General features: G+C 41.9%; 1 protein-coding gene across 2 annotated transcripts in view; it reads left to right on the top strand.

Moving 5' to 3' along the window:
• galnt18a (UDP-N-acetyl-alpha-D-galactosamine:polypeptide N-acetylgalactosaminyltransferase 18a) overlaps positions 1-15,431 on the top strand; it is a 154,465-nt gene that overhangs the window by 97,074 nt on the left and 41,960 nt on the right. For both annotated transcript variants that reach the window (XM_070972741.1, XM_070972740.1), the window contains exons 5-6: positions 6,185-6,382; positions 9,766-9,880. In XM_070972741.1, coding sequence (XP_070828842.1) covers positions 6,185-6,382; positions 9,766-9,880 — 313 coding nt within the window. The remainder of the gene's footprint in view (positions 1-6,184; positions 6,383-9,765; positions 9,881-15,431) is intronic.

Here is a 15,431-nt window from a genome sequence, read left to right as displayed (position 1 = left end):
ACATTATTGTTAGTCTTGGTCTGGTGCTACATTGCTGTAAGTTTATGTTGTGTTTGTGCCAGTGTTATTAGCACTCTCTGCAACACATCTGATTTTGCACGTAGTAGTCAACAAACTGTGTTCATGCCTCTCGCTCTCCTCTTTTCACTTCTTTCCTCTTCTCTCCTTTTCCTGCTCCCTTTCCCGTCTTCCTCCACTCACTCCTTCCTTTTAACCCTCCTTCATTTGCACGCCATCCTCTGCTCTGAAACTCACCCACCCTGTCACACATTTTCTTCATATATTTCACAGAAATTTATGAAATTACGGTATAATTACAAACAAAGCGCTGACTCCTTGATCCAGTACATAATTGTCTCCACCATACATTGCAATTATCTTCAATGTTGGCTATTTTGAGTCAAAAACAAGTAATTACCGGGTGTTTTACGATCTAGGGATTGTCTGACTGTAATCATGATAATCCTCAATCATCTCCACCTTCGGCGTAAGTGCTGTGCTAGTCATCTTCACGTACATGGAGAACACCTTAAATAACATAATTACATGCAGAGATATTCATGTCAGTGTGCAGAGATCTGCAGAAAGAACATCTTGTATAGTTAGTCTCATCTCTCTTGAAGATCTTCCGGTCAATTTAGCCAACATAGCAACCGCATTTAAAAAAGCATAGACGCAAATAGTGGTTCAAATTGTAGTGACAAAATCTCCTTTTTTTTTGTTAATAAATCTCATTTAGCAGCAGGCAGGAGCTCTGAACTCTTAACCCGCTATATGATACTTGCCTAGCACCAAGCTCCTTAGCAACTAGCTGACGAACATATGTAGGTGAGCATTAAACAGAGGAGCTCAAGAGCCACATCATTTTCTCAGGAGAGAACCAGAGCTGAATGCTAATGTCAGTACTAATCTTGTTGCAAAGCTGCATGTGTGAGTGCTGTTTAGCCATATACCAACTTCATATGTCAGTGTTGTGTTTACAGCTTGTCGTGCTTGCCAAAAGTGGCCCAAAAAAAATCAATGAATGCTGTTCTTTTTTCTTTTTTGGCAGGCGAGTATCATCAATCGGCCAGGTTTAAATATGAATGTGTTACTAACAGGGGAATCATTTTTCACTGACCGTACGGCTGAAAATGTCAGACACACTAAGTCAGACTATTGATAGTTTCATATTCAGGACACATGCACGTGGCCTTTATTTGATGGTCACAGTAGAAAGAGGGCTACTGCACCAAGGAGAGCTGGCTGCAATCAAACCAGGGGTGTTGTAGCTCCATGGTACCGGGACAGCCCAAGAAGGAATGGCTTTGATGACTGTCCACTTGTCGTTAATTGTAGTTTTAAATGAGTGATATCAATGCTTTGACATTCAGCGAGACTAGACTTCCTGTAATATGAGATCTCCCACTCTGTGTTTTGGTATTCAGCTGTGAGAAAAATTATGTCTTCTAGGTTGCCACGAAGTCTGGCTGTGTGAACTCTTCAGATTTTACCTTGACTAGTCGAGGTTTGTTTGATGTTGAGGTCACACTAATTGGCTGACGACCCGCTTATAATTTTTCCTTCGTTTTTACTAGATTTCAGTTCTTTCTGGGTACTCTCACTGTATGTATTTATGCATTTCAGTGTTTATGTGTGTGTACAGGACTGTGCAAAGTAAGCCTGAGGCGAGGTTCACCTCCTAACGAACAATCAGTGCGCAGGATAAAAGAGTCCTTCCTCCTCTCTGATGTTGGGACTTTGTGATGCTATTATCATATATCTCTGTGGGGCTGAACTGATAAAACATGAATGGTTGTGAGGCACGATGCCTCGTTTGTGTTTTGTCTCTCGAGGGACAGTCGAGAGTAGTTTGCATTTAAACGACAGCCCTTGGCAGTTTTTCCCAAAAGACTAAGAATTATTTTATTTTTCTTTCTCCAGTCAGCCGTCGTGTCTCTTCCAGACAAAGAGCGTCATTTTGAGCCATATGAAGAGTCATTTTCTGTGTAATGTGCAATGATATAAATGCTCTTACCATTTTCATTAAACAGATGGTGGATACATCAAAGGAATTTCATTTTGCTGGTCACATAAGGGATTTTCAGGTCTGACCTTGAGCTTTTTTTTTTAATTCTGTCACAAAAATTAAAAGACAACACTGAGTGTATGTTTGCATTTTGGTTGGCTTGCACATTTCTGTCAGCGCTTTTGTCCAATCCTGAACCTTTGTCTTACTTTTGCAATTTAAGTACCCCATCATGGGATTAATCACATAATTATTATCTTATCTTAAGACCCTGAAACTGTGTTTTCTTCATTAGTTTTCCATGTAATAGAATCCCACATGAGCCCATGATTTTCAGCCACTTAGAACAGTTCTGATTATTTCACATGGGAGATTTCTGTGTTTCTGTTCTTTCTCTGTACTCTTCATATGGGTTTGAAGAGGGCGGGCTTCTTGTGGCAAAAGGTGATCTCTTACACTTCTGCTACCACCTCTTCTAACTAGAACTTGGCAACATTCATATTCATAACACACCAACGCAGTAAAGCGAGAGCTGAAGTCATGACGTCTCCTCCGGGTTTGATTGTGTTCCACTGGCTTCTGAAATTCAATGCAAGCTGTCAAGGAACATGTCTTTCATCAGCCTTTCTGAAAAAATCAAGTATGTTCCATGGTTTTACTGCACATGTTCATAATCATATACATAAGACAAATTTGCATCCAAGGGATGGCTGCTAAAAACAGAATTACCACAACATACCATTGAGAATTTAGGCTATACTCCAATGTTTGATTTGAAGTCATTTGCGTTGTAGTAAACATTAATGTGTACCAGGGGTGAGGGAGGCAGATCACACATATGATGCTGGGAAGTGTTATTGGACAATAAAGGATATCTGTCTTTCACAAGCAGACAAAACCATTGCACCATCAAGCTCTTAGTAATATTGAGTCTGATTTTGGTTTTGTTGTCAGACTGTGTGGAGGGCTGAGATGTATCAGGATTATTTTAGCTCTGTTTACATGGTCAAATCTTTCCGTCGCTGCTCTGACGGCCACTATTTTTATGACTGCCTTTTGAGTTACTATGACAACCAGCGACTGTGAGGTGTCATGTCATTCGTGGCATAAATGCATCTTGAACAGAGTTTCTAATGCAGTGATGTTAGTATATTTATTGTTTTTTCTCCTCTGTTTTGATGTTTCAAAAGTTATAATGCGAGATGAAAATGCACAAGAACAGAATAATGATGAGATGAATCTTGCAGCACCTTGCGTTGTCCAACCTTTTGGGAACCACTGCTCAGCTAAGCAGATTAGCAGGCTAATTTGACTAATATTTAAAGGGGTAAATGGTTGATAAAACCAAAACACATTTTTTAATGTGATTTTTGCTTATTTTTGCTTTTTAACATTATAGAGATATGCAATGTTTTCAGGGTCTTCTCTGAAGCACACATTTTGAACACCTCCAACCAAAGGTCAAACACACAGCATATCTGCTTGCACACAGCTGTTATCTGTGGTTGGACGTCAAACCACCTGCTCGAACTCTTTGACATGAAGGGCCCCTGTCCACTGGCACCCCCACCTTCAGGAACACTTCTGTATCAACAGTACCCTTGTGATTACCGCCCAGGCTGGCAACCAGAATCTGAGATCTTAAGAGCCATCAGACGTGCGAGGCCATCATCAGAGCTACAGCCCTGCAGCTTTGCCTTCAACACCCACTGAATCCGATATTACCTGATCAAGGGCTGTGTCTACTTTGTAGTCCAGGCTCTAGTCATTCCCTATTTGGAGTTCCAGAGGTGCCCTGTTGGCCGTCTCAGCTCCTCGTGCTTGAGCCGAGCTCGCCCTCATCAGCAGTGAATTCTAACAGGGCAACCACTTCCTGTACTTTCTCTCGAATTAAATTCAAAACCCTGGGAATGGCTTTCAGGGCCGCGCAGGGTGCACTCCGATCTCTCCACGACTTTCCATTCCAGCCAGTTCAGTAATGCTGCTCTGTCCTCCCAGAGGAGCCCCGGCCAGCACTCCCTCCGACCTTGGTTCAGCTCCCTCCTGACTCCATTCAGGACTGCAGACTCACTCCCTGGCTTCCAGTATGGACTGACAATCCCTCACACTTATTTCATTTCCTCCATCTTTCCCCCTTCTTTTAATTCAGGTGATCTTGCTTGTTTTATGTGTTTAATTCCATCTTTGCTGGTTATAATACTTTTACTTGGCTAAAGTTAAAGCCATTAGAAGATATATACAAAACTACCGCTATATCTGAATGTAACAGATAAAAGGAGAATGTATTTAATCTTCTTTTGGTCTTCACCAATATCTGTGTCTTTTCGACTTTATTCAATAGCTTATCCTTACCTTTGTCTGTCTGTGCTTTACAGAGGGTTAGCAGAGCTTTTATTACTGACTAAAACTGCCCACTGCTGCTTGAGTTGATGCCCTGTTCAAATATACAGACTCAACACTGACGATGACAGAGATTATCAATTAAACCTCTACATGCTGGCATGTGTACCACTGCAATGCACAGACTCCATAGGGAAGATGAGAAAGGCTTCAGTACATGCAAATGAGGGTTCAACAACACTACTTAACTAATAGTTGTTCTCAGTTCCCACGTCTCTTGATAAACTTTAACAAGCTATAGCATCTTAAAAAGAAGTGATTAAAGCACAGGAATTGCTCCATTGTGTGCTGTTATAGTGGCATGTTAAGAAAGTAATTGCACAGTCAGACCTGAGTATGTACTGTAAATTACGTGCTTAATGCAAATACACCCAAAAGCTTCAAGTTTGTGAGAGGCAAGAGAGAACCTGTCACTTTAAAGGGGTCTTCACATGATAAGAAATTTGCTCTTCGCTCACTGCCAGGTAGGGCGCAGAGGCGCTGAGCGGAGGCGACGCAGTAGTCACAGTGTCTGCCTGGAATAGCGAACGTACAGAAACAGCTAAGCTAACGTTAGCATTGTATTTAGCTTAACGGTAGTTCGTAAATGCTGCCTGGAGCTGTTATCTCATTGGTTGCGCTTTGAAAGGTCAGTGGCAAACGAGGTCAAAGTTCAAGTAATTTGAACTTTGAGCGCAGCGGTAAGCGGCAGATCCGAGCGGTGCGCCATGCCGAGGGTAGCGGTGCCGCGTAGTCGGGCGCCAGCGCTCCCTCCATAGGAAAACAATGGGACAGCCGCAAAGCTTTTACCGCTGATCATGTGTAGGGGCCTTAAGAGACCGTGTGTTATGTCCAAACAAAACAATGAGCTAAAAGAGGCTAAAAATCTGAGTGGAGCTGCAGAGTTGCTGATTGCTCTTGGTAATTTTGGTACTATAAGCAACCCCTTTCACATTACTCATAGTTATTGGACTCATGTTGACATAAAAGATATTGGCTATGTTATTTCTGAGAGTTATTCATATTTTATTATTGGAGTGTAGGCTTTGGGAAATTAACACATTCGGATAGAAGAGTGCTGATATCAAAGACAACCAGATGTCCCTCTCAATCGTTAGCTGCAAAGGCTGCTCTGCTCATGTGCATCCTTTGAGTGATCGCTGATGTCCAGCATTAAAGGCCCTTAAAAATAATTTCTCAGTCGGCTTCGTCCTCTGAATAGTGAAGTCCTACATGAACTCAGCATTTTCTGCCGAAGTTGGAGCAGTTTTGGTTATTTCACATTAGAGATTTATGTATTTATGCATTTCTTTTTTCCCCTTTTGTCACTGGTTTGAAGTGGGCAGCACTTAGTTGGTGAAAAACGTGACATCACGTACTTCCATGCTCCAATCAGGATTTAGGAATATTTGAATGACAGTTGTCACTGATCAAACTGATCAAACCACACCCACACAGTCCTGATGATGAAGATGACTTTTTAACCATTAAACTCTTAATAAATAATACCTAAGAATGTTTTTTTTAACTTTGACTTTTGCTTATATCATCATAAGAATTGAGGTTATAGAGTATCATATCATATCATATCATGTTGTTTAATTTTTTAAAAAATATTTTGATTTTGATTTCAGTTTAATTTCATTTTCAAATTTTTGCTCCAGCCTTGTAAGGATTACTTATCGATTGTATTGTCTTGTACAACATCCGCTCGGAGTCAAAAACCTAATACTGACTGATAGATTCATTTGCTGTCTTCTCTTAAACACAGCCTGTCTGTGCTCTGTTGCTCCACAGGGCAGAACCTATTCTGCAGCGAATAAAAGAGGACCGGACCCGCGTGGTGTCTCCCTCTTTTGACAACATCAAGTACGACACCTTTGAGATCGAGGAGTACCCGCTGTCTGCTCAGGGCTTTGACTGGGAGCTGTGGTGTCGCTACCTCAACCCACCAAAGTCCTGGTGGACACAACGCAACCACACGGCCCCTATCAGGTAAAAGGAAGAAGAGCGCTTAGAAACCTGTTAGACAGTTTTGTTTCATTGAAGGAAATGTCTTGTTATCATGTAAGAAGTGAGACACCAGCAACTAATCTACCAGAGCAGAATCATTATTAATAAGTTGACTTGAAGCATATTGAAGTTGGTTTGATAAGATCATTTACTAAGCTCATTATTTTTACATCATAATTTCTTGCACACTAATCCCCATGAATAATTATTATATATGTAAATTCCAAGTGTACTATCAATATTCTAACCCATAAAAAACCTGGGGGAGTGCCGCACAGCCAAAAGTACATTATGTGCAACTCACAAAAAGTGGAGTCTCATCAGAAGCTGTGGGCAGTCGCACAAATTCAAAAAGGAAAGCAGGTAATTTCGTCCCCACTAATACAACCCATTTGATGCGACCCACAGTGTGCATAGTCATTGCACAATTGATATAAATTGAAATATAATGATCCAGTTCTTTCGTACGGTTCGCCAGGAAAACACTGCCTCCACGGCAGATAAAGACACGCTGCAGAGGCTACAAACAGAAAAACAGCCCAGCAACAGGAGCAGAATTGCCTACTCACCAGTATCTGATGATATGCCTGTTGTTGTGGTTCCTCGCAAGTCAAATCAATGATGCAGTGTTTATGGATTTGGACGAAGACAAGAGGACATATCCTGCTCAATAATGAAATAGAGGAAGATGAATTCCCCCATTATTTATTTCTTTATCTTCTTAAGTACTTTTTCTCAGATGCAATTTGTCACTGGCTTTGCTCACCAGGGCCGATTGGAAGAAGAATCCTTTATTGATCACAACACACAACATGCATAGTTACAGAGGGGAACCGCACACGCCGTGCTCAAGTGAAATTCGTTCTCTGCATTTAACCCATCCTGGTCAGTCAGTTCCTCTGTGGCAGACCAGGAGCGATGGGCTGCCAGCCGGCAGCGGCGCCCGTTGTCACCATTGGTCAGGTGGTGATCTTCTTGCATGTTTTTAGTGGGGGTACTTTATGGAGGATACCCCAGGTAAACACGGGGAGAACATGCAAACTCCACACAGAAAGGCCCCTTTCAGGAGGCAGCGAAGGCACGGTGGAAGACACGCCCCCGGCACCAACAGCGCCCCAGGCGGGAATCAAACCCAGGACCTTCTAGCTGTGAGGCGGCAGTGTTACCACAATTATTTTGATTATTGTCATTGCTTAATCACTTTCAAGGCAGTTTTTTTTTTTCAATTACTCAATTAATCAATTACTCATTTCTGAAGTAAATATGTATATTTGATTTCATTTTACTTTTCCTGATTAACTGAGAATTGTGTTATATACACAATGAATTGGCACCACTAAAGTGCAATATCAATGTCAACCATAGTTTTAATATTATATGTTATTAACAGGGAACCTAGCAATGTTCTATCAAACTCTGGTCTCTTGGCAATTATGTGTAGTCCGATGTGGACACAGGACTCAGGTGGAACTTGGAGGTGATCTGACCCTGCTGCTTGTTTGGACTCCTCTGTTGCTCGCTGTAGCCAGTATCTCTCAACAATACTAAACTGTTTTTCATGCAGTGTAAGCATGAAAACTTATTAGAGTTACAGGATATGGTCTGGAATAGACATGGACATTTCACAGGACAAAGCCTAACGCCTCACCCGGGGGCTTACACTCAGGCAAGGATACTGCGTGAGGTGAATCTGAGTCGTCTTAACAGTTACATCGAGACATGAAATCCACAAATCTGCTTCAAAAACTTGGAAAACAGCTGCCTGAGAATCATCCCATTTTAAGGTTTCTTCAGTATCAAGGATAGTTGTTTGTGCATCCATGGATATATTGCAAACTGTTAATATCTAATTCAGCGTACTTTGAATGGTTTGCTAAAATGTAGAATGAGCAGTTCTTCCCATGAAGAAATTACAAGAGGACCAGTGAGTTCATTGAAAAACAGTAGATAATTGCAGCTGTAATCTTTATTAGGGTGGGAGTGAAAAATCACCCAATATGGGTAATATTAAAATCACGACAGCGCAGGTAATGTCAAAATCTGCCAGCTCCCCTTGAGAAATAAATCCTGTCCAAATGGGGCTTAACACACTTAAATCTTTAATCTTTTGCTAGCCCCATCTGTGACCCAGCACCCCGTACATCACTTTGTTGGGTATTTCCTACGCAAATAGCTGGAAAATCAAAACAGCATTAAATCTAAAATGTTTGCCTGGGGTGAAACTGACATTTAAATCCAGTATCTCAACTGACTCTGCCGGCCACTGGTATGGCCTGAGCAGGGAAGAGCAGAGATGAGGGGCACAGCCTGTGGAAATATTTGATTTAAACAGCAGTTTGGGCTCGGACGAACATCTTTTCGTATTAGCAGAAATGTGTCACTTTTATTCTGTGGAAATAAGATGCAACCTCCTGCTTGGTGAAAAATAGGCTCAAGGTAATTAATGATGCAAACATGATCACCCACTTGCTATTTAAAACTAAGTTAGTAGCTTCATTACAACTGTTTCATAGTTAGAATCATGCTGGGAAACCAAATGTCAATGAACAACATTCTATATTTGTACATGATGTGTGTTAATTTCAACGTGTGCTTATTTCGCAAACCCGAAGCTGCATGTGATGTATTTTGTTGGTTTCATAGCTCTTTATCTCATCTTCTCAATATACTGAACTGTGAAATGATATTGTTGGGATTGAAGAGTATGAAATAGACTGATTCTCCGATGCTTGGTATAGTAATTATGATTTCATTGTGCGGTGAAAAGAGGATGTTCAAGCAGGGAGTGGGAGGGCCTCGTTTCATTTTGGTTTTCCAAGTTCCTGGCTGTTTGCCAATCTGTGTAAGGGAGCTTGTTTGGGAGAAATTCACCCAAACAAGCTGTTTTTGCAGCGGTGCTGTATTTCATATTGATAAGAGGAGATGTGTGGGACTGAAAGCATGAATACTAATAGGAGTTATTTTTCACTCCTGTTGATTCGGTTTGATGTTGATGAAGACGCGCGGTTTGATGTTGATGAGGACGCGCGGTGGCTTTCTCCCCAACGATTTCCTCAAAATGTCCTGAATTTGTTGTGCTAGGCTAGGACATCGTTTTGACAGCTGGATCATTTGTAAGTATAATGTACAGCATAGGTTTATCTTGAAAAGCTAAGGCCTATGTGAAGAGCGCCAATGTGCAGCATACTTGAAAAATGGATCTTCAGGCCTTTGATGCTCAATGTGGGGCTAATAGTGGGTTCGAACTGTTCTTGTGTGTGTGTCACGAAGAGCTTTTTTGCTATTCATTTTGTCATTTTCACACTTTTTTTTTACCTCTTTCGTTTCTCTGACCTCTTCTCTTCTCCCTCCACTCTCTATTTTAGGAGCCCTGCTCTGATTGGCTGCTTTGTGGTTGACAGGAAGTACTTTGAGGAGATTGGCCTGCTAGATGAAGGCATGGAAATTTACGGAGGAGAAAACGTGGAGCTTGGCATCAGGGTGAGTCGGGTTTAGAAACTGTATCTTCAACACAGTCCCACTCCAACCCCGTCACATGCGGCAGCTTCATCAGGACCCCTTGGCGTCACTTTTTAAGGCACTGGATATGCCTTTAACATAATCTTTTAACGTGCAGAGCTCCAGGGTCAAGTTAGCAGTAATAAACATACAACGCCTGGTTACACTTTCAAAATAAAGCTTGCTGAGGCTTGGTTAGATTTAGGAAAAGATCAGCGCTTTAAAATAACTGCATTACTTACATATTGGTGCTGTCAATCGATTAAAATATTTAATCACGATTAATCGCAAATTAATCGCACATTTTTATCTATTCTAAATGTCCCTTGAATTATCATTTTAATACTCTTATCAACATGGAAAAGTGAATAGGCTTGCTTTGTGCAAATGTTTTTTAATGGCTACAACAACGTGTAGTATTATATTTCACAGTAACATTCTCTCTTTGAGCAGTCATTCACATTTGAATGAATCAAATCTCACACAATTTAACACTGTCAATAAACAGATGACAAAAAAATAAATACTTGGTTACAAAAAAGCCCCTTCAACAACCCTTTCTAAGGGATCAAAACAGGGTGATCCAAAATTTAGTTACAAAGTGCACATCACTGTAAACTAGGACTCAGGCTATTGTGCAGTTAAACCATGGCTTAAACTTAAATGGAAAATTTGCATTAGCCGTGTATTTGGCCATCAAGTGGTATTTCAGACTGGATGTGCTACGGTGATAATTCAGTTCACACCGACAATACGTACAAATAACTTTGGTCTTGTCAGTCGACCCATCCGGCAACTTTTTGAAACTAAACTTTCCATTCAGAATCTTGTTCGCATCCAATTCGGTGTTTCGCGCTTGACATCCACACAAACCGGTAGCCTACTCTTTTACAGCTAGCGAGCAGACAAGACCAAACACGTGCGTGGGGCGTGCCAATTGTTTTGTTTCTGGTTTACAATCTGATCTTGTAGTTTTTCTTACGTTACTAGCAGTGGCCACAGCTTATAAAAAAGTACAAGTTCACTAGGTCACAAAGAGCGTTAATCTCGCACTAAAAAAGATGACGCTGTTAAAATTGATTTGCATTAACGCGTTAATAACGCAATATTTTTGACAGCACTATTACATATATTACTTACGTGTGTCATCCAACTGCCCTGCATGTTGAAAAATTACACCGAAGGGGTATCCAGTGCCTAAAGCATGACACCAGTAGGTCCTGACCAAGTGCCTGTATGTGACGAGTGAGAAGGGATGGTTGTCTTATGAGCCACACAGCCATGGCAACCACATTCCAGCACTATACATTTCTGCACCCAGCATACAGGCCTCCATGTATTAAAAATATCTGGAACACAGTGTAATTTGTGCCCCGTACACCATGGAGACATCCACTGTCGTCGTCTTCCAAAGTGAGATATCCTCAGCAGCGGACATGTCCAGCATACAGAAAAAGAATGACCTTTCCTCTGACAGAACGGGGCCTTTATCAGCCATTCATATTATTCATTTAGCCTGACTGAGATTAGTAATGATGTTACAACTGCCAGATAACAATGTGATTTACAGTAATGTAATGAAATTATATTAGATTTCTTTTTCCATTTCATGCAACTATATTACGTGACATTTATTACGTTGTGAGGAATGTCATTTTTCTGTTGTGTGTTGCAGTTTGTTGTAGTTCTTCTTGCAGCATCAACAGGTTTTAAATCATTTTCAGGGACCTTCACTGCAGTTATACTGTTACTGCGAGAGCTTAATCTCTAATCTGGTCCCCAGAGGATGAAGGCTCTGCAAAAGCACCGTCCTCTTGGGGCTGATTTACAGCCCCAAGAGGACGCAACTGTTGGAACGGCTTCGAGACTGAACGGACGCAGGAGACATCCGAGGGAAACTGTTGACTCAGGCTTCGTGCAGAGTGATTTACGATGTAGTGTCAGTGGAGTACAGGTTTTATATCAGTCCGGGCCCGACTGACGCTGATCCAAGCCACTGGGTTAACAACACATCACACTCTGAAAAATGTACAATTCTCTCAGGCTTGAGGATGTTAGGTTCAGATTTAGTGGACAGCTGTGGACAAGTGATGATAGGAGAGCCTGAGGGTAAGATGGCTGCCCTCCAGGGTATAGCTTTGGTCTCAACACTGGTAAGGACACAACACCCTCCACCCCTCAAACTGAAGAGAAATATGATGGAGACATGCATGGAGCCAGAAGATCGAACTTTAGATAAAAGGAGGATAAAGCTTGCATTTAGCAAAGGTGGGACAAGCATCAGCTTACTATTTTTGAGACACCTGATAGTCAAGCAAATATAATATTTTACTCAGTTACGCAGTTTAAAGCATCATTAAAATGTGTTGCATCTTGATTCCATATTCATGCATCAGTTAAAAAATGATGCACCGCCTCTGTATGATCACATGTTGATTTTTTAGGGAACATTATGAACGAAGAAACAGCAGTATAATTAAAAAGATGGCCTGCTTGTTCAATATAATCACTATCCTGGGTGGTGAACGCATCCCACGGTATCCCCACTAAGTTTATGCCCCCATCGACCCCTCTTAATGCATATTGCCCTCCCCAGTTGTGAGTGTGACTTCATACATGACATTCATGACACTGTGGTGAAGGCTTGGAGAGAGAGGGAGAGGGGGAATCAGTTTGGGTCAGTCATGTTGCAGCTTCAGCTCAAGCAAGCAAAAGGATACTCATAATAAATAAATGATGGCATGCTAAATATTCCCTTTAAAATGGCTCTGACCTGATATCATAAACATTATATGATGTCATGAATATAAATGACTAAATCTGCCAAAGGCTTAAAGTGTCCTGTTGTTTTGGCACATTGTGGGTCATTGGCAGTGATGTGACTCATAAAAGGCTTTTGTGCAAGGCTCGGCCTTGACTTTCTCCAGAGAGGGCTTGAATGTCAGATCTCTAAATTCAAGTATTACGAGTCCGATAATGGATTTCTCCTCAGCTCCTCGCAGCGCAGTGAGCATGAGTAATCTGCAACATCCAGAGAGGTTATTCTCTGCTATAGAGCTCGTTTGGCATAAAATTCTACAGGGTGAGGCCCCACTGTAGAGACAAATTGCTTGAACACCTGTTGACATTAGCACAGAGGAGACTTGGATGAGTTATTCAGTGTAGCATAAGCAGTGAGGCCACAAACAGCCGGTCTCTCCACGGGAGGATCTCACCATTACTACCTCGACCCGGGCAGTCCGTGTTTCTCTGACCCACATCAGATGCTCCCTCCAGCTGTCGGCAGCTCACCCCACATTACACTTTAGCCTATGCACTGAAAGAGGGCCAAGAGTCACGCACAGTGCTGCAAATCAGTTGCCCTCTGCAGCAATGACAACAAACACTGAACTGAAGCGAACCTGTTTCAGTGGAGAGACACGTCAAAGCTACTGCTGAGCTTGTGTGTTTTACCCCCGTCTATCCATCTGTATGTGAGGTTTCTGAACGGTTGAAAGGCAGCGAAAGGTTAGCAAGAACCATCAGTCAGAGTAGTGACATTTCTTTTCTACGACAAACACTCGCAGTGCCACAGGGGTATTTGAAGTCAGAACCTGACATCAAATATAGCCCCAACAAGGCCGCCTTCACACACACTCACACATCATCAGTGTCAGTAATTTCACACCACATATTTTTGACTATAAAGACATCAAAAATGACAAGAGAAAGTCAATATTTCCATTTTTTGCGAAAGTAGCAGACTGCACTCCAGAAGAGCCCTTTGCAGATCAATGATTATGTAAATCAGCAGTGATATTTTGACAGAATCAGTTCTGCATACGTGTCTCAAGGGCATTGCTCTTACTCTAACTAATTCATCATGTGTAAGTTCAGCCCAAGGTTTAAGTCAGAAAGCAGCCAGTTTGTTCTATTTCTATCTCCCTCATGCCAAACACAGCGCCTTTTGTTATCAGAGATGGGATGATTTTTTTTTTTTTCCAGAAGCGCTCTGTATCTCTGGCCTGCATGCTCCTATTGTGATAAAGATTGCTTTTATGAAGGCTTCATCTGCGCCGTGGCAGAATATTGTGCATATTTAGTGCTCATTGGTCCGTGCCGTCTTTTTTTATCTCAACGGGCGGTCGTCCTCAGCATGATTTATAATTCACAACTTCATTTGTTTTTGCCTTTTGCCTCTCATTTTCTCATTAAAACTTTTAAAAACACAAGTCCGCGAGCGAGATTTGTTCCGCTTTAAACCAAAGAAGACAGACTGAGACACAATTACGGATGCAAATGTGCTGCGTTTTGTCTGGCCGACACACACAGATACATCAGCCAGACGCTACTTTCCAGACATTGCGTGCCAACGCGCACACATAAACCGCAACTACTCAGCGTCACAATGATGTTCCATGATGTTTTCTGGGTAACAGCTGGCGCTTGGTCCTGTTTTATCCCACAGAAGAAGGCTTTTTTATTTAGAAGGACGATAACAAAAAAAAAAGAAAGAAAAGGCTTTTGGAAGGATGACTCAAGGATGACGAGGAGAAGGTGTTACAGTATTCTCTCTCTCCCCATTTCCCTTTCTTCTCTCTGTACTTCCCACTTTATCTCCCTTCACTTTTATCCCCTCACCTTCTCTGCTTTATGTTTCACGCTCTTCCTGAATCTGTCCTCTTTCTCTCACTCTTCACTTTTTTTCCGGTCTCATTCTCTATCTCGCTCCGCACACCCACACGCTCAGACATAGATTGTTATGCTCGAAGAATAGCTCCTTATACTCTAACCCTGTGTTGTAAATCCTTTATAGAGAACGGTGAGGTATTTCTGAGGGAAGCGTGTATTATCTCAGAATTTGGCTATAGTTTGTGCTCCTGCCTGGGCGCCAGGCCAGTGCTACAGTTTCACTGTTGTTCTGCAGTAGCTCTTTGCTTTGGAAGGATACAGGGAAGGAGGCTGGCCGGCAGGAGGGATTACAGCGCGAACACACCAACAAAGTGCAGGACTGGAATAAAGAGAGCAGGCATCTCTATTTAAGTATGTATTCTACAACACTTGTTTTGTAGGTATACTGAACCCCTAAGGTGCCCAACGCAGAGTTTCAGCAGTGCTATCATGGACTGTACTTTTGGTTTACTTCAGAAAAGTCAGAAATGTGTGTTACCATTGCAAAATCATCATTCTTTATTCTTTCTTCATTTGGATCCTCATTCATGTCCACCAATGGTCTCTAGTCTACCTGGGGTTCATACCATAGAAAGACTGCAATCCAAGTCACACACAAAACAGCACAATACAAGCCAAATACAAAGATCGGGAAACAGGTGGGGCGGCACAGTGGCACAGCAGGTAGTGCACATGCCTCACAGCAAGAAAGTCGCCGGTTCGATCCTCAGGTCAGGCAGGGCCTTTCTGTGTGAAGTTTGCATGTTCTTCCTGTGCATGCGTGGGTTCTCTCCGGGTACTCCAGCTTCCTCCCACAGACCAAAAACATGCTCATTAGGTTAATTGGTGACTCTAAAATTGTCCTTAGGTGTGAGTGTCAGCG

The sequence above is a fragment of the Chaetodon trifascialis genome, chromosome 10 (genome assembly GCF_039877785.1).
Source record: "Chaetodon trifascialis isolate fChaTrf1 chromosome 10, fChaTrf1.hap1, whole genome shotgun sequence".
Taxonomy (NCBI): Eukaryota; Metazoa; Chordata; class Actinopteri; order Chaetodontiformes; family Chaetodontidae; genus Chaetodon; species Chaetodon trifascialis.
Note: the sequence above shows the minus strand (reverse complement) of the source record. Positions and strands in the feature narration are given on the sequence as shown.